The 24591-nt window shown below is 44.5% G+C and overlaps 1 protein-coding gene across 1 annotated transcript in view; it reads left to right on the forward strand.

Annotated features, from left to right (window-relative positions):
- Nulp1 (Nuclear localized protein 1) overlaps nucleotides 1-24591 on the forward strand; it is a 48910-nt gene that overhangs the window by 14292 nt on the left and 10027 nt on the right. The window contains exons 8-13 of the mRNA XM_077649506.1: nucleotides 365-596; nucleotides 3835-3953; nucleotides 7270-7428; nucleotides 11033-11123; nucleotides 16873-16952; nucleotides 18320-18389. Coding sequence (XP_077505632.1) covers nucleotides 365-596; nucleotides 3835-3953; nucleotides 7270-7428; nucleotides 11033-11123; nucleotides 16873-16952; nucleotides 18320-18389 — 751 coding nt within the window. The remainder of the gene's footprint in view (nucleotides 1-364; nucleotides 597-3834; nucleotides 3954-7269; nucleotides 7429-11032; nucleotides 11124-16872; nucleotides 16953-18319; nucleotides 18390-24591) is intronic.

Genomic DNA, 24591 nt, shown 5'->3' on the forward strand with positions numbered 1-24591 from the left:
AGGTAAAATCATACAATGTGGTGCTTGCTAGGCCTGCATGACTTTGTCGGTGCTGTTTGGACAGGATGAAAATTATCATTCCATGGTTCAGCATGTATTTAAGATTTAGGAGTGTACTTTTTTTTTATCGTATCTTTAACATCAACTGTTTTTAACATGAGTAAAGCGGTATGAACACTAGGCTCTCATTGCTCTCTTGATGGTTCAGAGTTTCATAAACTCAAGGGCTACTCTGGCTCTCTTTGGTCGTGAATCAGTGCACTTTGCCATTTTTTTTATTTTCCTTTGCTGACTGGCTTGTCTGGCATAAATCCAGTGCAGCTGCTTTTGATGTGTGGTTTTAATGGAGGTCTCACCTTTGCAGGCTTGATCCAGAGAATGACCCTCTGTGTGTGACACTGCTTCTGGACTACTATGCTATCCGTGCGGACCAGTACCAGTACCTAGTGCGACTCTATCACGAGTGGGATGCTGAGCGAAACCTGTGTCAGCTACCAAACTTTGCTTTCTCAGTGCCCCTGGCCCTCTTCCACCTGGCACGTGGCAGTGCCTCCGAGGGTGGCGTGTCCACCACTCAGCAGGAAGCAGACAAAATGGTGCGGCCACCACTTAACACTTTACGTGATACCTTTTGTTTGCTGTAGGCTTGTCAGAAGTGTTTGTATATGTATTCTTGGTGGTAGTTGTACAGTCAAACCCACTTATAGCAGTGTTGAAGTGCCAAGGAAATGTCGTTGTTAAAGCTGATAATTTTTATAATTGGGTTATGCTGAACAGAAGAAAACATGACAAACTTCAGAGAATTTAATGATAGGAAAGTCCTGTAGGGGCTCGATCGTTCTAGGTCCTCTTGACACGACACCAGTTGCATAGGTTGCTTTTGTTGTCCTTGTCTGCGCTGGTGACAGCTTTGATGGCCACTTTGATAGTGAGGTCTTCTTTTGTCATAACTGCATCGTCAACGTGCAAGAATTCAAGGCCCGACCTGGCGCCATCATCACCGTTCACCGATGACCAGAGCATCGTCATCACTGCATCGGTGGGAGCTTTGCTAGCCTCCGTATCACTGGCATCACAAGCAAAGCCTGCTTTCCGGAAGCGATTCTCAGTGAAAAATCAGGGAAGCTTGCAGGACGGACCGTGCTGAACATTGGTTGACTGAGAGTACATATTGCACACATGACCAGTGCAGCAGAGCAGCAGATAATCTGCCCTTAGTACATATGCAGCCTGTGAAGTGAGGGACATGACCAAGTTAGCGAAGAATAGGGGAGAATGGGGCAGCACAAGCGCTGTTGCTACCAGCCTTCACGTAACATGCAAATACAAGACGTATTCGAAAAATAAGGGCTGTTTGCTTATATTTAAGTGTTGGTGGCTCAGAACAAAGTTGTATGCATGCAGCGCCATCTATTGAATGTTTCCAAAGTCACTGGAGTCATTGTTTTCATTCAGTAGTCGTTTGGCAGTGAATGCAGACAACAATGCCCGCTAAAATCATTACTCCCGCCAGTTGCGAAGTGCGGGCTTTGATTGGATTTTTGTGTCCAAAAGGATCATCGGCCCAAATTTATCAAGATTTGTACCCAGATTATTGTTATTGGTGACGAGATGGGGATACCCACCTGCACCAACGCAGACAATGCAGTGGCGTCATTCAACTTCACCAAAACCGAAAAAATTCAAGCAGTCTCCATACTTTTTGAAAAATGATGGCTACCGTTATTGAAAACGAAAACGGCGCTTTTTTGGTTGATTTAATGAAACAAGGGACAACAATTACAGCTGCTGCATACTGTGAAATGCTCATCAAACAGACATGCAATCAAAAATTAGTGGTTTCGAGAAATTGTATAGTCTTATCCATGACAATGCGCGTCCTCACATCACTGCCCGAACCAAAGAGAAGATTCAAGATTTTGGTTGGGAACTTTTTGATCCCCTTCCCTATACCGTTGAACCCCGCTATAACGAACGTCGCTTCAACGAAATATTTCCATTTCCCTGTAAGCTCTCCATAGAAAGTAATGGAACAAATTTCTCATCACACCGAACCATTTTTGGGGCGCGTTTCCGCTTCACTGAAATTTTTGCTATGGGAAGCTGGGTTTAAAAATCTATCTTACAATAAAACAAGCATATCGCCGCCCATCTGTGTACTTCTGTAGGTCCACGCTGCTTTGTTTCACTAAACTTTCGCTGGAACCAATTGATCCACTCATTCAAATGCACATTAAAACCGCCATTGCTTGGTGGTGACGACAATCAGGTTGGCTGTCTTACGACAAGACGCTGGTGCAAGCTCCAGTCTTCTTCCAAGCCACAGCCGCAACCAATCCGTCGCCAAAGGACGCAGCAGCGCGTTTGCCCTAGTTTTTTTTTCGCTCATACTTGTGCGCTGCAATCGACACGAGCATGGCAAGTTTGTCTAGGAAGCGGAAGTTCCTTTCTTCCGAGGAACTGAGTGATCAAGCCATAATTGAGGGCGTTTGCCTCAGTGACACATCATCGGGTGATGACAGCAACGGAGAGGATTTAGCACCACCATGTGCACTAAAAGTGATGGCAGCATTTGATGTGCTCCGCAGATTTATTGGTGTTCACGATGACGATGTCGCAATGCAACTGCTCACAGAGTGCGAAAGTTGCGCCACGGCACTCATAGCAATAAAAAAAAAGAAGCAGAAGAAGCTGGCCGATTTCTTTGGAAATAGATGATGTTTTGGGATTATGTTGTCCAACCTGACAGTGTTTTTGGTCGCTTTTCGCCTCAATGAAATTTCGCTTCAACGAAATTTTTCGCGCGCCCTGTCAGTTTCATTGTAGCAAGGTTAAACTGTAGTCCCGACTTTGTTCCTAGCTACTGCTTCCTCTTCTTGCACTTGAAAGGGTGGCTTGGTGGAGAACAGCTTCACAGTGGCTAGGAACACAAGAATGCCGTTGTCAACTGGTTCAGTTCCCAGGCAGCCAACTTCTATGCAGAGGAATTAAAGAATCTGGTGCAACGTTACGAAAAGAGATTAGAAATGAACAGCGATTATGTAGAAAAGTGAAGTAGGTTTGTATGAAATTCAAACTGTCAGTAAAAAATTTTGCTACCAAATATACTTTTTTCTATTACCAAACAACCGTTACTTTTCGAATATTCCCCGTAAAAGAAAACATGCACTGGTGTGCTTGCTATGAGCAGCGCACTGTCAGAAACGTTATTAATCGACTGTTCCACCAGAAGAGACTCTTTACGTCCTTTTCACCTGCCTTGGTACAGGGGAAAGTATCAGTCCTTTCTCCTCCATTGCATCGTGACGGCTTCGCAGCATGCATACACCTCCGACGTAGCCGGTGTCGCCAGAGTGTGCAGTCACGTGCTCTTTCTGCTTTCATTGCTCTGGCTTGATCTGTTGGTTTGCTCCGCATACGTGTACTCGCGCACTTTTTTATTGCAGGCATGGTTTGGTTGGTGTGGTTGAAGCGTTCCTGCATTTTTGCTTCTTTTCCGGCTCTCAGTGATTAGATATAATTGTTTTAATCGATAATATGCTATGACAGCATTGTTATAAACAGTTTATCTGATGTTTTGTTCTAACCAGTATTTTTATAAGCGGGTTTGCCTGTAATGGCAAATTCGACCTTGTTGGGCTGGAAGCCTCATCACTTACTATGTTCACAGTTTGCATTTTGAGCACTATCAAGGGTTTGAAAGTGATGCCTTCTGTTTCTTTCATAGTCATGAGCTAGTTACGGAAGAGCATGTCTAATATTTTCTGAGTTAACATAAGTGCCTGCTGGCATGGTAATATAGAAATTGGGGCCCACACTGAAATTCTATTGCAGCTACAAGAATCGCTGATTATGTTTCCTGGTGTACTCATGCCACTGCTGGACAAGTGTGGTGTGCAGCCTGACAGTGAAGTGACAAAGCATGGTTTTTTTGCTGCTGCAGCAAGGGCACAGTGAGTGCACTTGATGCTTTCTCATTTATGTGTAATAACAGTGTGCGTAAAGCATTCCTGTGAACACAAGCGTGGCTACTGTGCAGTGCTGTGCATTCACATCTTTTTCTGGGGCCGCCATGGTGGCACAGTGGTTATGATGCTCGGCTGCTGATCCGACAAGACGCGGGTTCGATCCTGGTCGTGGTTGTCGCATTTTGGTGGAGGCTAAATGCTAGAAGCCCATGTACTGTGTGATGTCAGTGCGCGTTAAAAACCTCAGGTGGTAGAAATTATCCGGAACCCTCCACTATGGCGTCCCTCATAGCCTGAGTCACTTTGGGACCTTAAATCCCATAAAACCTAAAACCTAAACATCTTTCTCTGCTTTGTGTCTGATGGCCCACAGCATTGTGTGCTGGCTTTGTAGTAAGTCATAGAGCCATACTACTTGTGATAGCCTTTTTGCTCAGCTTAGCTTTTATTGACTCGTGTACAATAGATTAGTGCATATCTTCTTGCTGTCTCCTGCCGCCGCAGTGGCTCAGTGCTGAGGGTGCTTGGCTGCTGACCTGAAACACGCGGGTTAGATCCCGGCCGCAGCAGTCGCATTTCGATGGAGGTGAAATGCTAGAGGCCCGTGTACTGTGCAATGTCCGTGCACGTTAAAGAACCCCAGATGGTTAACATTATCCGGAGTCCTCCACTACGGCGTTGCTCATAGCCTGAGCTGCTTTGAGATGTTAAACTCCATAAACCTGCTGTCTAATCCTCAAACACGTGATGTTGCTGCTGTTTTTTATTATGGCTACTTTTTGAAGCACTTTTCTTGTTTATCACCCCTGATGTGGGGGCTCTTATCATTTTCTGTTTGGCACGCAATGTGACTTATCTTCCACATAATGAATAAACAGTGCTAAAGACATTACTAAGCATTACTGGACTGTTTCAGGGGATTGCGCTAATTTGAACCAAATCCTACCATGCCGAGGGCTGCTTGCAACAGCAACACTGTCTGGAAAGTTGTGTAAACAGCTGTGGTCATCCCAGCAACTGCCAAGTACATGTGTCACTGTTGCCATCATTTAGTTCTTTCTTTCATTTTGGGCTTAAATTTGCCAATTTAGCAGCAGGCTTTTTTGGAAACATTTGTTTACCTTCTTGTCTACTTTCTGGTGCTGCTACATGCATTATGAATAAGGATGTCCAAATATTGAAATTTTCGAATATGAATATGAAGAAAAAGTGCCTTTGAATATCGAATATCTGTTCAGTATGAAAACAAATTTCAGAAAAAGTTGTCCTGTTGCAAATGTTGTTGCCCTTACTTTTTTTTTCAGGCTAGTGTATGGTTTTTGCAACTGAAATAAACAAAACTAGACTGACTCAGCACCATAAGAAAAAAACATGACACGCACTGAAATGTATACTGCTTAATTCGATAGCGCAACAGTGTGCATCCTGTAATGTGGACATGAAAAATCAGCAACAAATCGGAATCCATGAATTGACACATGACTGGCAACTAAAAATAACATGATAGGTAGTAAAACCTCATTCATTTGAACTTCGACGAACTGGAAGGTAAGAAAATAAGGTTGAGTTAAGTGCCGTGCGCATTTTCGGTGTGCTGGAAGAATAATGAGGACATAAACAAGGGGGTCACATACTGGTGCCGGAACGGCAAGACTGCTCCTAAAAAGAAAAAGAAATTGGCGCAAAGCTGAGTTCAGATGGCTGGCGAATGCACGGCCGATAGCCTCATTCGCGACGCTCAGAAACCTTAACTATATGGCCATGGCCATGTTATTTTTCGGCCTAGTGACAGGGGCTTTCCTATCGTTGTCACGCCTGCCTTTACACGCACACTAAAGGTGCACGGACTACAATGTACCGTGCAATAAGCAGGGTATTTACGTGTTCGCTTGCCCTGCCGATGACACTTTGACTTGGCTCCCCTTGGGTGCCCCATGCAAAATTCCGCAAGTGGGCTTTCCCTCTTATTTTAGTTAACCAAAATAAGATGGCTGAGCTCACGCCAGAAGAGTTGTGAAGGTGACAAGACAAGTGCCATGGGTGTAGGCGTTGAGTATGAAACACATTATGGAAGGATCAAACAAAAAAAATGTGCATTTTTTCGTTGTTAAAATTTTTGCATAGCGGAGGCTTGCTAGCATGCAGGTATAGTACCGGATTACCATGCAGTGCCTGCACATGCACAGTGGCCGTGCCTGACCCTGCTCACGCCACTGCTCATGCACAGGAGGCGTCTGGTAATTCGGTGTATATATAGTATACACTAATATGTTTCCGCTATGCTAAAACTTTTAATTGTTCGGAGCCGGTAGCCGACCGTCTTGTTCTTACCATGTGTGATATGTGGGAAAGCCCACTTGCAGACTTTCGCATGATTTAGCCTCCGAATGTCTACGCTACAAATGGCAGAGAACTAAGCAAAGAGGATGCCTTTGTACTGTTTTCCTGATGCTTTAAACTTGATCTTTAGATAATTTGCCGAGATATTGTGATTTTGCCACGGTTCGATTTATTGAACTTGGTTGTGGTATTCGATTGCTGGCAAATATTCGGAAATTCTCGAATATCAATTTCTTGAGTTAAATATGAACCTTTAACAAAACATATTCGATTTGTTTTAGGAATTTGAAATAAATTATCATTGTTTGTGTAACGTGGGTTGTGTTAGATGAAGGTTGTTACACCTTTGCATAGCGCAGTTTTATGGCAGTAAGTAATGATGCAGTTAGAGCTAATTATGTGGTACAACAAACTGTACATGTATTTGAAGCTGGCACCATCTGCCTAGTCAGAGTAGCAAGAGAAAACTTGGGAGCTGGTACAGTCAGACACAGGCTGGCTTTGACTAAATTGCATTGCAGTGTCACCTGTCACCTGGTGGCCCAGCTCTCTTTGTTGAGGCCATGTTTGATGTTTCCATTCTATACTTGCAGGATTGCTCATCTGATGGTATTTCTTACAGTAGCATTCCTTTCTCTAAGTTGCATTCATTGGGTAATCTTTTGTCTGAACAAGATCATACAATGCAATTGCCAGGATATCCTCTACCTTGCTAAAATATTGCCTGGCAGCAGGGAGAGATTTATGGGTGACTCTTGGAGAGGGTTTCCTGTTTCTGCAATGCATTTAGAGGAGGAGGGGGTGCACATGGTGCCATTTTCAGCACTAGCACTTGGCATGCAGTCAGCCTTCTCTTGCTTGTACAGCAGACATTGTTAGTGATTTGGAAAGTTAGCAGTTCACCAGAATGCAGCTGCGGTGGTTGCTAAAATTAATGGCTGTGGGGTCACTTTTAATGCAGGCAACCTGCTGCTCTCAACCAGCTGCAGTCACTCTTTGTGGGGCGTAACTATGTGCTCTGGAAGGAGCCAGAAGTGCTGGCCTGGCTTGAGCGCAACGTGCGGGCTGTCCTGAAGCGTGTGGATCAAGCAGATCCCTTGGTGACATCGTCAGCGGAAAAGTGAGGTCATTTTCATTACCCTTACAATTTTTAGTGCTCTTTGCAGTGACAGCTGGTTAGCGCCTCAGCTCCCTAGATCATGGTCATGTAGGTTGCCGTTGTGGTCCGCAGAGAGGAGGAGAGACGTGGATAAAGTGGGGGAGGAAAGCAGTGCCAAAGAATGTCGAGTGTGAATTGCTGTGGTTTGTTCTGAGGAGAGTGAGTGTGGCTATAGCACCTGCACAGCACGTGCTCACATGTGTGCACCTGTGCATGCATACGAGTGCACTGTGAGGCTGGCTTCAATACAGTCAACCACCTCTATAACAAAATGCACGGCTTTGCAAAACTGCTTCGTTGCAGAGGCCAGTTTTAATGCTCATGCCCCTCTATGGCCTCCAGTGAAGTAGGTTTAGCACCTTGACTGAAACCAAGCTTTATTCCGGACGGATGCAGCGTATAGTCAGTGGAAGAAGGCAGTATTTCTTTTCTCCTTTTTTTTGAACAAAGTACCTCACAGAATATGCAACTACGGTGGACCTGATGTCGTCAAGCCTGACAGTGAGCTGAGTCAGCAGTTCTTCTTGGACCTTCCGGACAGGAAGGTCCTGGCAAGGTCTGGACAGAGTCCAGGAGTCGATACCTAGTTTATTGGCACTCCCACATGGCCAAAGTGCGCAGTGAGGGAGGAGAATCACGATGGCAGTAGAGGCATGTTCTGTCACTCACTGAAAGTAGGAGGCTCTGGCATTGCGCATGTTCACATAGCCCCGTTTGCTGCTAATGGATAAGTTGCACACACACGCACACATACACCTTTCTGCACTGGCTTGCCTCAGCACCAGATGTTCCAATTGACCATAGCCCTAATTGGAGGATGTGTTTTTCACATGGCAGGAGGAGCACAGCGATTTTTTTGTGCATGCTGTCAGTGGGGGCTGCTTTTGTTTTGTAATGCTGCGGTTCCTCGTGGCACTTGAATCGTTGAAACATAGCAAGCATGAAATTATTATTTAACGTACTGTCACGCCTTGCCGTGCATGTTCCTTACAAAGTGACAATTGCACAATTGGGGATGTGTAAACTTTGAGTTGAACAGGCAAATTCATTGCAGTAGTCTTCATCTAGTGGGGCTCGCAACGCTCTTTTAGGAAAGGTAATTGGCCAGGCCAAGTTAGCTCATTCATTAAACAGGCCATTTTGTAGTAGGGGTATTTGTCTGTAGTTTTGCTGGCAGGGTGGAGCCAGTAAGACTGGAGATGGGAGAGAGGGCCACACATTCTCTGCCTCCTCCTATGAGCAGCTCTGGCAGCAGCACTGCTGCTCCGAAGTGTGAGCAAGTGACTACTTAGGCTGTGTGGCTCATGCTGGGGTATGACCACCTATGTGAGTGCACCGCACATCTCGCAGAGCCTCTGTGCTGTGCGAGTGTTGGCAGGTAACTGTGTTGGTGGTGTTGTGCAGTGACTCAGTTCCTGGCACTTCAATTGCTCAAGCAAGATGAATAAACTGTAGCTTGTGAGGACAGCTGAACAAGAAGCGGCCTTGCAAGTTCATCACTAGGCCCACGAGTGTTAAGGAATACACTGTATCGGTGGCGAAGAATGTGAAATGCCTCAGCAGAAGTGCTGAGGAATTCCTGGCATAAACATTTATGAGAGCACATTCGACCAAATAGCATATTTACTCGCGTAGTTTGTGCACTTTTTTTTAAATCAAGGCTTCAAAACGAGGGTTTGAAAATTACGCGGAGATTTTGCAAACAAGTCCTAAAATACTCTACAAAGGTCTTAACATACAATATATACTGTATATTGCTGCCTATATATTGACCCTCGAGCCCCTCGCTGGCCAAAAAGTTTAAAGCCAACAGACAAATGGAGAGGAAAGGCGAAAGAACGGTGCTCTTGCATGCGGCCCGGCTGAGTAATAGCAAACCGAACAGCAAATGGTTTGGTAGTTCAGGTGCTCACGGGAGGCTAGCGGAAGTTAGTTCTTGCAATTGTTGGTTCGGTACAGCGAATGCTGGTATGAACGAGCCGGGTGAATGACACACAATTTAATTTTTTTTTTTTACCAGAATCAATTTACAAAGAAATTACTTTTTTGTTCAATATATGGAGGTCTCTGTATCCTGCTGGGAATGAAATGAGCTCCGGCACGGGGTGTGCACTATCCACGGCTTGGGCGAAACTACCCACTTCTAGGTCAGCACCATGTATACATTGACCTCCAAATTTTTATTGGTCGTTTTTGTAAACGAATTGCGCGTTATGACCTTTGAATTCGTAAGGGATGGATGGGCTGCGGTGCAGTGCTGCTGTTGCTGTCATTATTTTTTTTCCATTATATCTTCATTACCTCCATGGGTATTTAAGCTGGTTATAACTTGTTTCCACTCCTGTGCTGGTGTGCCTCGAGGCGGTATCAGAGCAATCGAGGCACACTGGTTCCGGCTCTCTAGTCTCGCACCCTCGCCTAAAAAAGCCTGTCGTGTTGTGTCATGCTTGCCCCTCGCACGCATCAGATATGACTATGCTTTGGATTGGCCTTGGCCGTGGCATCTTCCTTAGAGCAGCACTCGCACCTTTCGCGGCCACACATAGCGACAAGGTCACGCCAGTCTACCCAAGCCTACCTTGCACGCACCCATGTGCATGCTGGTGGTCTGGCGCAGCAGAGAGCGTAAAATGTGCGAGTAGAAGTTTTTAGCGCGAAAGCACTACTTCACTAGCAAAGCTGAAAAACCCGAGGTATGTTCAAAACCTCAACCTTTCACCTTTGACGGAGCGTCAGCAGTGAAGGCCCTGCGCAGCTGCTCCGTCAGCGGACAACTGGCACACACCCCTTGCCGCGCACAGCTGTCGATGGCAGCTGACATTGAGATCTGGCATGCAGTTGCCTTTAAGGCAGTGGGGCTTCAAGTGGTTTCACACGTCCTACTCGGTTTAACTGTGTTAAAACCCTACCATTTTTTTTTATGAACCCAGGTAAGAAACTAGAAATGTGCAAATTTTGTGAGGGCACAAATTACGCAAGTAACTATGGTACGCTTTTGTAAATATTAGAAATCATTTACTTGCCTGCAAATGCTTGCTGTAACTACAGCTGTGTGCACAGTTCACTGTGGTGCGCTGGAAGCGCAACTGCTCATTGTGGTGTCTGTCAGTGAGTTGTGATTATGCTGCTACTGACAGTGGCAGTACTGCTTTTATGCAAGATTTTCTAAGGCATTTCTTACGATCTTCAAAGAGGTGTTTCAGGGCCATCTAAAAAGCAACATTATTAACCCGAGTTAAAGAAATTTAGTTGCGTTTCCAAGAAGTGTCCAAGTGACTAAAGCAAGGTTAACATTGAGACAAGATAAATCGTATTAAATTTTTTTGCATATAACTTTGCATTTTTTGATTCCTTTGTTTCTTGGATTGTGTGTGTACATTTGCTCGATGAGGTGCTATGTTGCATAGTGTTACTTGTGTTTGCATTGCATGTTTAACTTCATATATTTTACTTTGCTGCACAAGAAGTGCACTCTGCCTTCAAGTATGTGTCTGGTTTTGCATTTATTGGTTCTAACAATGGTGCTTTATTAGCTTTACTAATGAAAAGTTATCATTCCACGCAGGAGGATGAAACGCTACCAGGGTGCACCACGCAATCTCTGTCGTCACATCATTCTTTCAAATATCCAAGAAGCCAGTGTGACGCTACCTCAGGTAGGAAAATTCATGCTACAACGTATGATTCATTTGGTGTGCTTTGCATTGAGCACACACTGTGCAGAGTTTTTCTATTTTGTGGAACTTGGACAGAAATGAAGGGTTGAAGAGATTAGGAAGCGGCACTATAGTTATGGTTGAAGTTAGCTGCCTCAGCTTGGTGCCAACATTTTGACAAGTGAAGGAAACAATGGTCAGTCATAGTAGTTATGGCTTTATTCCCAATGGGTTGGTGATGGGGTAGCCAGAGAGCATTGATACTCATACCCTTTGCTGTAACAAACAGGAGAAAGGAAAGGGCTGTTTAAAGGGAATAGAGGATGTGCTGCAATGTGGCATCAGTGAAGGCTCATTGTGTTACATCTGGTACCTTACACTTATCTCTTTTATTGTTTAATATGTGGAACGTTTGTAATACGGATACTTCACAGCCACTAAGCATTACTGAAGGTTACGGGTTGTATGACAAGCACTATGCATATCATGTGTGTAAATGCATAAATGGGGGCATGATTATGAATCTGGCTTGATTTTCTAAAAAGTATGGTTATCCATAATACCAGCAGCATCACTGGGAAGCTGCAAATCAGGCATATTTACTTTAACTAGAGGTGAACATGCATTTCTGCCTGATACAAGGTGAATATGCTGTTCTGCATTTCACCTGGTATGCGGCAAAACATCTATATGAAGGATGCTAACCAAGTTTCACATCTATGTTTCACAGAATCCATGCCGTGCCAACATGAAGGATGAATTTGGCATTGGTATGGTTACAGGTTTGATAAATATAATGTGAGGTGTATTTTGCAAAAAATAGTTACTTGAGAAAGGATGAAATAGTTGCGAGATACATGTATTACTATATGCACAGGACCAAACAATTTTTCTAGTTTTCCATTTGGGAAAGGTCCTTTTTCCATTTGGGAAAGGCTGGAAAACTTGGAGGAAATATACAGTAGAACTGTGAACTTTGGTTCTTATTAAAATGATAGCACTAACATAATTTTAGTGAAAGATGGAATAGCTTATTTTGTGTAGCAATTGGAGAAGCTGCACTAGGTGTTTTAAAAGACGTTGAAGACATGAACAAAAATTATAAGGGTGTCTTCTTTCTCCTTTCTTTAGGTTTTAGTTGAAGGAATAAAAACACGTGTGAAAAAGAAAAAAAATTGGCGGTGGTTTAGCTCTGGTTAAACATGGAATGACGCGACAGCTACAGCTGGTAGAGTGGAACTTGGTCACGTGACCAACCACGTGATCAGCCACGGCGCCGCGCCGCTGGCAGCTGCTCCGCACCATGACAGTGTGGCGGCGCAGCCACAGGGTGGCGGTGCCGTCACGCTGAAAGCTCAAAATGCTACCGTAATGTAGTTATCGCTACAAAAACACATTACTGCAGCAGTCGACCGCTGTGGTAACCTCGTGTTCTGAGCATCTGCATTGTGTGCAGGATGTGCAGGGGATGATCCCCACTGCCGCTGGGTACCCACAGCTAAGCTTTCCACTTGCCTGATGCTCAGCTCCTGTTTAGTGGAAGGTTTGGGAAAATGGGTCTTTGACCCCACTTTGCGCTGTTCAGAACATGTTAGCCATGGTGCTCTTTGGGCAAGCTACCCTTGTGCCATTAAAATCAAGTCATCATTATTACATACAACTGTCCAGTACATCCATTGGCTGCTTTCCACAGAACTATCACAGAGGTTTAGGCATTTATCATACTATGGCACAGACCCCTCGCAGTGGCTCAGTGGCTTTGGCATTCAGCTGTTGTGCCCAAGGTTGCGGGATCAAATCTTGCAGTGACCGCATTTCGATCAAGGCGAAATACAAATATGTCCATGTGCCGTGCGACGTTGATGCTTGTTGAAGAACACCAGGTGGTCTAAATTAACTTGGAGCCTTCCACTTTGGCCTCTCTCATTGCCCATGGGCAGCTTTGGGATATTAAACACCACATGCCATACAATACTGTATCACTAGCTTCACGGTGTTCTTATTGCTATATGTAACTCATGCTCTATGCCAGTCTCCCCCCGGTCATCCTGTGTTCAGGATAGCTGGATCACTGCTTGGTATGCCACTATTTTGTTTATCAAAAAAGGTGAAAGACTGACAGATCCAACTCTGGGTTAGCCCATCTGAATTGCTGAGTGTGATTCTTGGCCCATGTTGCACCTTAATGTTGGACATTTTCAAGGTTAGAATTTAGCTTTCACCTTTTGTTGTGCATAGCACTCCCCATTCATTTCAGAATCTTGTGGTACGTCACTGCAGTGGCTGTCTTTTCAGGCTTCATGAACTCTGCCAGTAAGATGATACGAGTGAGACAAACGCTGCAAAACACGGCAGCCTTTGTCTTCATGACCATAAAGGCTATTTTGAACTATTTGGTTTGGGGTTATGGGGGTTTAACATCCCAAAGTGACTCAGGCTATGAGGGACACCTGAACTGCTTTGATCTGCTTAGAGAAGATGGGTGTATCTTTGCCATTGTTGCTTGTTTGGTTTCTGGCATAGCAAACTATACCCACATATAATTTTAGGTGACCATGAGCTTTAAGATCTACTGGTAGCGCTGCAGACATGTCAGCGTAGACATGGGCTTGTGCTGGAATGCTGCACCTTGTGAATTTGCATAAGAAACCTTGGAACCCATCCCGCACACACCCTGTGATAATGTGTATGCTCTGTCATAAAATGCAGGGAACATCTAAACTCCCCACATTGTGTGTGGGTCAATGGGGTATGAAATTGGGGACTTCGTTTGCTATTTTCGAAGGAACAGAGTCCTGTTTTCACTATAAAAAAAAAATGCTGGCAGAGCTCTGAGATCTATCAGTCTAGCATAATCTGTTGTTTCTCTATTTATGGATTTATCTTTTGATTCCTATTAAATGGCGTGGTGGAGCGTCACCAAGAACTCCATCAATGACCAGCAGATAAAAAATGCGTCTGCAATTTTGCCAGCTGCATTGCACCAATTGTGAACAAGAATACTACAGTATAATCTCATTATAAGAGACCTCGATAGTGCCCAGGGTTTTGGTCTGTTGTAAGAGAAGTCTGTACAATCCAAATACTGTTACAACAGACTTTGGTCTATAACCACTCAGAGTCTGTTGTAAACAGAATACACGACATGCAATGCCTGCCGACAACATATGCTTTATTGATAACTTAGCACTTCTTAAAGAAGTTCGTCAACTTTGGCTGAACCGAATAAGTAACAGCTTTTGACACAATTTGTGCCTCCATTAGCACAAGGTGATTGACTTCTTCAGGTGCAGCGTTTTGCCCAAAGCATGATTTTAGGCCTTGCATATGCTGGAGTGCTTCGGAGGTGGTAACCTTTCGAGGGGCAGTGACACCTTCATCCTCTTCGTCATCCTGGTCTTGGTCAATGGCAGGCACTCTCCTGACTTGGGCAACAATCTCGTCGTCCGTCAGCTGTTCCGTGCTGACCAATTCAGCATCCACACCCGCATACTCTGCAAAATCTTGTGTGCCGAATGCTTCTTGCACAGCTGCCCATAGTGCTGGATCTGGCTGGTCTTGATCCTCTGCCAGAGGTGCTGGTGGCTCATTGTTGTCCAAAATAAATCCAGCTTTATGAAAACAATTCTTAATGATGTTTGCATCGAGTTGCTCCCACAATGCTGAGATTATCTGTACAGAAAATTTCAAGTCTATCACAGACTCCCTCTTCTGTTGCATGTCATAGAGCAGGCGCTCTGCAAGGCGAGTGCGGTATCTTGCCTTGAGAGAGTGAACAACACCCTGGTCTATTGGCTGTGCTTTTGAAGTTGTGCCAGGAGGAAAATATAACACTTTGGTGGCCTGCAGCTCTGGTACTTGCATATGGATCGAGCAGTTGTCAAGGAACAGTACCAAATTCCTCTTCTCGTTCCTCATCTTACTGTCAAAGTTCAGCAGCCATTTGTTAAAGATGTCTTTCGTTATCCAGGCACTTTTGTTGTACTCCCAGTCTACAGGAATGTGCACTTTGTGCAAGCATAAGGGCCTTTTAGACTTCCCTATGACAAGGAGCTTTACTTTCTCGCTCCCATCCATATTGCAGCAGAGAAGAATGCTCACACGTTCTTTAGACTGCTTCCCCCCGTGACATGCATCTGCAGAGAAAGCGAGCATCTTTCCCGGTCTCAGTTTGTAAAAAAGTCCGCTTTCGTCAGCGTTGAAAATATCTCGAGAGCGTAGCCTGCGAGCAGACCCGGCAGCGAATGGTCTTTCCAGCCCGCCACCACACTGTCGTCGACGCTGTCCGACTCTCCAGAAATGCACTTAAAAGGAGATTCCGTGCCGTGATTTGAATCGGTTTAGCCACCCTTCACTGCATTTGAAGTCGTTGTGGTCTAAAATGACGGCAAGTTGTTCCGCCCGTTTCCGCAGCAGAAAACCATTCACAGGTTATGTTTCGATAACGGACGTCACGAAGCCATACCAGCAGTGACTCCTCGACGTTCGGATACGAAGCCTCGCGGAATCGGAACCTCTTCGGTTGCAGGTCGCCGGTCACCTGCTTTGTCAGAATCGCATCCTTGTTCTTCACGCAGCAGACAATCTTTTCTTGACCAGTCTGGCTGAAAGCGGAGCAGGGGTTGTCGATTTATGTTTAAAGTCGTTCTCTGCTTCTTTTTTTTTTCGGCGAGCCGTGGCTACGAGCTGAGCATCGACAGATTTACGTTCGGAGTTCGTTGGTACGCAGCAGCTGTAGATGGCGATAGCAAAATGGCACCCGCCGCCATTGCTCGTGCCGTCAGTCGCCGCGATCCAAGGAACGTTTGAATATAGGCCACATTTACTGCCAAAAAGTCCGCTGTAGCGAAGTGCGAATCCAAATTATCTCCAAAATCTGGTCCGCTCTATCCGAATGTCCGTTGTAGCTGAATCCGCAGTAAGCGAAGTTCAGTCAATGGAAGAGAGAGGAAAATCGACCAAACATCGCAAATCGGTATGTTATGTCCGAATATCCGTTGTAACCGGATCTGTTGTAACGAGATTATACTGTATCTTCTTCAGGCTGCCTGTGCTGCTTCTCTACACATGGCTTGTTTTTCAAAAGCGTTTTGCTAGTTTGCCAGTACCAGATCAAATGCCTAGTTTGAGTAAAATTTGTGTTCAGGTCTGATAGCTTCAGCTTGCAATGTTGGGTGTTGGGCAAGTTTGCATAGGTGTGGCAAAATGCGAGCGGCACAATGATGAATCAGCTTGTCCTGTTGTGGCTTTGTTGACATTTGTTATCATGAGCCAATTGTGTGGAAAGAGCTGGCATGCCAACTGCTTCAGGCTAACCTCATTCTATTCCATACTTGGCGTGAAATGTGTGTCTTTTGAACAGGCTTGCTGAGTTGGTAGCTGTCTCCCAAAGTCAGAAAAAGATGTGTCATTTTGGGGCAATTCTCTAGATGCCAGTCATGAAAAGGGCTCTCTTTACAAGTTTGATCATCTGTCTTCATTTTGATTAAGCTGTTAGGTAAAGTAGACAATAGAGGCTTGCTTTGATTTTCTGCTAGAAGAGAATCCATGTTGAGTAGCTGATAGCTATTAAAAAAGTGATGTCACAGTTGAGCTGAGGCCATTTGCACTCTTTCAATGCCAGCACCATTTTTCATGTGGTGGTTGCACGGAAAAGGCGTCTCATGTTCGTAAGATAATGCCAGCAGCCTTTTGTGCACATTGAGTTAGGGAACATGCAATATGCTGTGACATGTGGACTTGTTTTTAGGAGCTGTCAAACTCTCCGATCTTTGGCTTTGATCCCCTGCCACCGGCTGATGCTATCGTGAGCTACACACGACCTCCAAGGTAGGTCAGCCAGCACATTTTCTTCACACTTCTGAAGATAGTATTGTAACAGCACATGATTATCATAGCAGTAGAGCAAGACATGAGCAAGAGGTATATCGTATTAACTCGCATAATGAATACGCTCGCATAATGAATGCACTCCAAAGTTTGACTGCCAAAAAAAAAAGTATTTTTTTTCCCTTCGCTTAATAAAGACACCCCTTTATTTTTGTGCGTAGTCTGCTGATGATGATGGTGAATGCTACCAGGTGCTGTTTTTTATAAACCGAAACAACTACGCAGCACTACAAAGTGCGATCTGTTGAATGTCAAGACTACTATACTACCCTATGGGACGAACAGCCGTGAGGAATTAAAGAACCTATGGAAACCATGCCTGGTCATGCAGGTTTCTCTGCTTGATCTGCCATTTTTATGATTGTTGCTACTTGTTGAGGTCGGGCTTCGCACTGCATACTGTGTTTTATGCTAGAGTGAACTCTGGTTGTGGCTTTCTTCAGATGTCATTATTGTCTGCTTCGCGAGTTATATGTGTGGGTTTAAGATAAAAGTTGTTGACTATGCTCTTGAGTGCAGGAACTGTGCTGAAGAGTGCATTTTGTTTTATTTAGAAAGTGAGCCACCTTGGAGAAAGTAATTATTCCACCAGCCAAATTTTTGTCCCATTTTTACTGCTTCAGTTTTAATGCGACAACATTATGGTTTCTTTTCGCCAAGTTGGCCGTTATGTGTTGTCTGTAAACCACCCCAGCACCCCTACCAGAGCTTACGCCGGAGTTGCGCCAGAGCAGTAAACGGAGGAAGTGTGGAGGGGAGAGTGAGCTGGTTTGATTCGTTGCACGATGTCATTATTGTCGTGCGCCAGCTCAGGGCCTCGTGCCCGATGCTTTGTCAGTCGCGCTCGACCTTGCGTTTCCGCTAGATGTTCTTGGACCCTCGACTAGTGAACACATTGTGATAGCCTTGCGTACCCAGCGTGCCAAGTTGTGGTAGCTAAGGTGACAGTGGGAAGAGCAAGACACCAGGATTCAGCAGTATGAGTGGCGGAAGTGGAAAATAAGCGATGATCCAGCAGTGCAAGCAGCTGAATTAGAAGCAGTGCATAGAAAATGCTAAGCACAAATGGAGGCGATACGGTTGACACCCTGCTGTTGCAGATTTGTCGCATCACATTGTGTGATCGCCCATAATTTTTCTTTCCGAATATTTTACACCACATAATAAATTCACCCCCCCCCCCCCCCCAGCACTCAGAGATATTTGGGGAAAAGAACGCGATCATTATGCGAAGAAATATGTTATTTCTTTTTTATTTTATTTTTGATCTCTTGTTGCTCATCTTTGTTGTGATCTTGTCTTTTCAGGGCACAGCAAATTGGAGACCAGAGTATGATGGGAGCCTTCTTTCGGTCACTTTTGCCAAGCTTTAATTTGGTAAGTTGAATAGTCTGCCACTGAGCACTTTTGGCTTAGTTTTTAACTGTGACCTGGAATGCCCTAGATTGTTTTTGGCTATCAAAACAGGCTGGAACCGACTGTTTTTTTTTTTATTTAAAAATACAGTCGACGACCGATTTTTCAGATTTCTAGGGACCGCGAAAATGACCAAAAAATCAGGCAGTCCGGAAAATCAAATTTCACCGAAAAATTCACGAACTTATTGTGCCGGAGGAATGAGTCTGTTGTATTGGACATACAGTCGAACCCCGCTACAATGAATGCCGCGTCAATGAAATTTTTGCTTCAACGAAATATTTCAGATCCCCCGTCAGCTAGCCATAGAAAACAATGCATGCTAGTTCTCGCCACAACAAATTATCTTTTCAGGTGCATTTCCGCTCCAACGAAATTTTTGTTCACTGGAGATAAGCTTAACATTTATTTTACGACAAAACAAGCATAATGTTACCCGTCCGTACATTCATGGCATTTAATTTCACCGAAAATGCTTGCTGGAATCGATGTGTGCCCATAGTGCGTCGAGTGCGAATGGGTGGTGCCATTGGATATCAGTGGAGATAAGCTTAACATTTATTTTACGACAAAACAAGCATAATGTTACCCGTCCGTACATTCATGGCATTTAATTTCACCGAAAATGCTTGCTGGAATCGATGTGTGCCCATAGTGCGTCGAGTGCGAATGGGTGGCGCCATTGGATATCAGTGGAGATAAGCTTAACATTTATTTTACGACAAAACAAGCATAATGTTACCCGTCCGTACATTCATGGCATTTAATTTCACCGAAAATGCTTGCTGGAATCGATGTGTGCCCATAGTGCGTCGAGTACGAATGGGTGGTGCCATTGGATATCAGTGGAGATAAGCTTAACATTTATTTTACGACAAAACAAGCATAATGTTACCCGTCCGTACATTCATGGCATTTAATTTCACCGAAAATGCTTGCTGGAATCGATGTGTGCCCATAGTGCGTCGAGTACGAATGGGTGGTGCCATTGGATATCAGTGGAGATAAGCTTAACATTTATTTTACGACAAAACAAGCATAATGTTACCCGTCCGTACATTCATGGCATTTAATTTCACCGAAAATGCTTGCTGGAATCGATGTGTGCCCATAGTGCGTCGAGTGCGAATGGGTGGCGCCATTGGATATCAGTGGAGATAAGCTTAACATTTATTTTACGACAAAACAAGCATAATGTTACCCGTCCGTACATTCATGGCATTTAATTTCACCGAAAATGCTTGCTGGAATCGATGTGTGCCCATAGTGCGTCGAGTACGAATGGGTGGTGCCATTGGATATCAGTGGAGATAAGCTTAACATTTATTTTACGACAAAACAAGCATAATGTTACCCGTCCGTACATTCATGGCATTTAATTTCACCGAAAATGCTTGCTGGAATCGATGTGTGCCCATAGTGCGTCGAGTGCGAATGGGTGGCGCCATTGGATATCATCCATCATATCGACAGAGAAGCGCAGCAGAGCCGCCCCGATGCAGTGCGATTGTCCGGTGTTTCATTTGTACCTCGTCCGAAGATGAGAGCAACGTGCAAGATGCACCAGCCCTGCCTGTCTACATTGCATGTGATGGACGCATTTGACACCATTCGTGCTTTTATTGGTGCGCATGACGACGTCATCGCAATGCAGTTGTTGGCCGAGTGTGAAACTCACACCACGACGCTCATGTCTACTAAAAGGATGCAAGCCAAGATGACCGAATTTTTTGAAATAAATGCTATTTTTGAACAGTGCAGTCAGATCGTAGTTTTTTGGGCCGATTTCGCGACAACGAAATTTTCGTTTCAACGAAAGTTTTTTCGTTGCCCCTGTGAATTTCATTGTAACGGGATTTGACTGTATTCTAAAGCTCCTCATGACTAAATTTCGCCGTGCAACATGTGCACAGACGACAGGCGGCGACCGCTTTTACGAGCTCAGCCTGGTTCATCGGCATGTCGCCTATGAACGCACAGGTTGAGACAAAGTCTAAACGAGAAAGGAATGCCGCTGTGGGAACTGTGCTGCGCCCGCAGTACGATGGGCCCGGAACGAGAAAGTGAAGATGGCGAAACAACAAGAATTGAGAAACAGCCGAAGCAAGCTCTCCATTGGCGTTGGCCTTCGTCATTAGGCCTAGCGACTACAGCCAAAATCTGCATCATATCCGGCAATATGCACTCTGCGGTGGCTTGTGTATAATGAAAGGTGTCTTGCCTGTCATCGAAACGGCAGTTGTTTACGGTTTTACGATAGAAAAGTCAGGGTTACAGTGCGTTTTGCTGCAGGTACGTTGACCTCGCTTTTAAATACACCACCATTTCCTCCCGCACTCACTGTCTCCGTGAAGCCGTACGCCTCCCATGCACTTCACTGCTACCTCTTTCCGTATTCGGGATGAAAGGATCGGCAGAGAGGAGTTCTGCGAGGTCTGACTACTGTTCAAGTTCGTGCGATGGAAGACATTTTAGAACAGTATGAATTCGAAACCACGCAAGCGCAGTGTGCCAACTCTCGCAGAATTTCAGCATCGCAAGGCTCCCTTTAAGCTTGAATTTCGTTTTGTTTGATCAAGTTTTCGATCTCTTCTACAGTTTGAATTAAAGTTTTTGATCTCTTCTGCAGTTTGAATTAATGAGGTTCCACTGTACACATATGGCGGCTTGGGTATTGGCGGCGAGTGCGAACGAGGTCCGAAAAATCGAGCAGTCAGTTGCAGTGCGTCCAAAATTTCAGGTACTCTTATACATTGGCACTATGGGCCATGTCGTGGTGCCGCGAAAAGTCCGAATAATCAAGCATGTCTGAAAAATCAGACGTCTGAATTTTCGGTCTTCGACTGTACTGCAGGCAGCAGCGCTGTCCAGCCAGGAGAGAGTTACATGTGCTGCAGTAGCAATTCAACAAAGATTTTTTTCATCTGAAGATTCAACATTCAGTGGCGGCGCACAGCAGTGCGTTGCGAGGGGAAAGTGGAAATTCTGATAAAGTTTGATCCTGGTGAGATATGGGCGTATTACCTGGAATGGTTCAGTTTACTCAAGATCTGTGCGGTTTGCCGTGCACGATCTGAACTAGTTCATGGTGGTGCGAAAAAAAGTTCCACACTCATGTAGCGCCAGTTCTGCAGTGCACGTACAGCGTGACACTTTCCGAACAGAAACTATCGCCATAGTGTGGAAGTTGTGCAAACCTTCTGCCTCTTTTACGCTGTCATGGGTTTTAGGGTATTGGTCGTCCACTGTACATGTTTTTCTTTTCTGCTGTGTAGAAGAAGAAGAAAAAAAAAGAACGGTGGCTCACTGCCGATGGTGGTAGAGGTGAAGAGTAATTTTGATTTCAAGCGTTTTTTCCGCTCCACCGTGTCAGGTTCGACACTCTTGTCGGTTCCTTTGAAGTTTCTGCCACACACCATGGGAGGCCGTCCACAGATGAGTGCAGAGAAGACATGCCTTGTCATTATCTGCTGCCTTGGGACCCAGTGCAGCACTTATTCACTGGCTGCCCACTTCGGTGTGTCGGTGTCGTCCATGCATACTTGCGTCCATCGATTCCGTCATCCACTGTCATGATGCAGTCTGCTGCTGCACGAAATCGGCATTGGCAGTCGACGAAGTGCAGAATTTCGCTGAACTAGGTCTGCATGACATCTGCACTTGCTTGGAAAGAATGGCTTCGTGCAGAGGGCCCAAGGCTGCACTCTTGAAGCAAATGGTGAAGTGCAGCATGAACGGAGCTAGTTCAGGTAGTGCAGGTGAATCGAACAAACCTTTCATCTATGGGGTGCAGCAAAAATGTAGGTATCACGTGGCAAACCAGATTTGTTGTGGTATAGCGTGTAAAAAAATTTCGGCCTGGAAACTTGACGGCATACATCAAGGGGTTCCAAGTTGAGCTATCTCAATATATTAGTGACCGATGAAGTTGCCCGATAATCAGACAGAATAAATCTGGTAGAAAGGCATTGGATGCACTCTAGTTTAGCAGTGCCCTTTGTATAATTCGGGTCCCATTCTATAAAGGCATACTCGAGAGCAGGTCTGGCTAGAGAGTGGTATGCTTAAAGTTTAACGCCTGGAGTGGAGCCTTTTAATTTTTTGCAAAGAAAACAAAGCTTATTAAATGCATTAGTGATGACGTTACCAATATGCATGTCCTATTTGAGGTTGTCTGTAACAGTTAACCCTAAATATTCAACAGCCAAAACAGAGTTATTAAACTGGTCTCACATGTGATAATTGTAATCAAGAGAATTTTCTTTCTTGTTATTGACTTAGGAACAGTTGTAATAAAGTTAATCTTCATACCGCTCTCTTCACACTAGTCTGTAAGTTCAGAAAAGATTTAATGCAACAAAGTTTGTTGTTTATAACATTACAGTTGTCTTATGTACAGTTTATATTTACACAGTTTCACATTCACACTGTCATTGACAATGTCAGCAATGCTATTTATATAAATCAGTAGCATTATATTGTCTACACATGGACCTTTAAGGCACTTGGAACTGAGCACCTTAAAACTTTGTAGTGGGAAAGATAAGAGGAATATGTGACTTTTTTCAAAACAATATATCACAGTAAGGCCTCGTCACTGCGTGCGTACCTGGTTAACTGGCAGTTCCACGTAATGTATAGTCGCATTGAATCTCCAACACAGCTGACGGCAAAACTGTGCTTACTGACCACTTCATTTGTATTTAGTGGCTTTCTGCACTAACTGGTTTATGAATACCATTTTCATTCTTTAATGTATGTAAAATCTAAAGCTTCTAGTCAGCTGGCAGTGTTGCTTGTGCTTTTCTGTGCCATGAAAGATTTCCTGTTCTCTTGTGAAGCATAGTTGATGTAGGAGGTGGTGATCTTGCTGCTAATTTTCACGATGAAAACATTGATGTTGCGCAGAAATGTATGAAAACTGGAATGCCAGATAGAGGCCCCACATTCAATTAGGTGCCTATCGCAGCCAGCCGTAAAGCAGCTTTGATCTTTATGACCCTGCCGAGCATGTGGATGAGCTGAGTACATTATAGCAAACAGGTAAAAGATCACAAAGTACTAGTTTGATACTGCTGAAATTTGTTATATACAATTCCATCAAGAATGCTTGCAGGAGCAGCAAAGTTTAGTCATTGAAGGAGCGGAACCTTTAGCAAACCTTATTAGAAAGTAATAAGGGACCTCCTTTGAAATTTTAGCGCCGTTTGAAGGCCTTTGTGGCAATTCGGGAAGTCGCGATAAACAATGCCAAATGCCATTTAGATTGGCTTTCGCGCACAGAACCACCAGCACACAGTTACAGCGGGTCAAACATCTGCCAGTGTGGTTTCTCTGCATCACAGTGGTGTCGCGTGGAAACTGGTGCAAGTGTGGCCAAAATAATACACATTTTCTTGCGCATTGCCCAGTGGAAATATGGATGACTGTTGAGAGTATATGCGAGCTCACCAGCATTATTTTCTATCGTATGCAATTAGTACCTCCTAATTTTTGTTTGGTGATGCATGAGGAGTGTTTGATTGCCGAAGTGTGCACCGTACTATTGTGGCCGTGACTGTGCATCAGAACGTAAGCTACCACCATTTTCACCGCTTCCATGACATCTGACTGACAAGCATCTATGCTGACTGACTATAGTTTAGTTGCTAACCATCTGGCTAACAAGGGGTAAACCTTGCCTCATTTGGTGCCCTGTCCAAACCCCTGCCAAGCCCCCCCTCCAAACTCTTTTCTTTTTCTTTTTATTTACCTTTTTGCATTAGATTTTTTTTTTCTGGTCGTCTTCAGGAGGAAGCCTAATCATAAAACAAAATTATGTTTGACTGTGCAGCACCTCAAGCTGCCTATTTAGATGACTCAAGCCTGAAGGTGCACCACGGCAGGTTGCCACTATAATGTGAGAAGTCACAAACCTCCGAATTTACAAGTAGATAATTGAATTTAAAGTATGCAAAACCAAAGAGACTTGCCACTGAAAGCTATATTAGTTGCATTAGCCAAGAATGCCAGACAGCTTCAGTAATTTTTGAAGAAGCTTGCACTGCTGCTGCTAAATGCCGACGCCGGGTTTCATTGCTGATTAGCAATATAATGCTTTGGCATTAAAAGGAGGCTTGGCATGTTATTGTTAAATTGTTGCTCTGGGTTCAGCGAGAGCATG

Source organism: Amblyomma americanum, chromosome 1 (assembly GCF_052857255.1).
Source record: "Amblyomma americanum isolate KBUSLIRL-KWMA chromosome 1, ASM5285725v1, whole genome shotgun sequence".
Taxonomy (NCBI): Eukaryota; Metazoa; Arthropoda; class Arachnida; order Ixodida; family Ixodidae; genus Amblyomma; species Amblyomma americanum.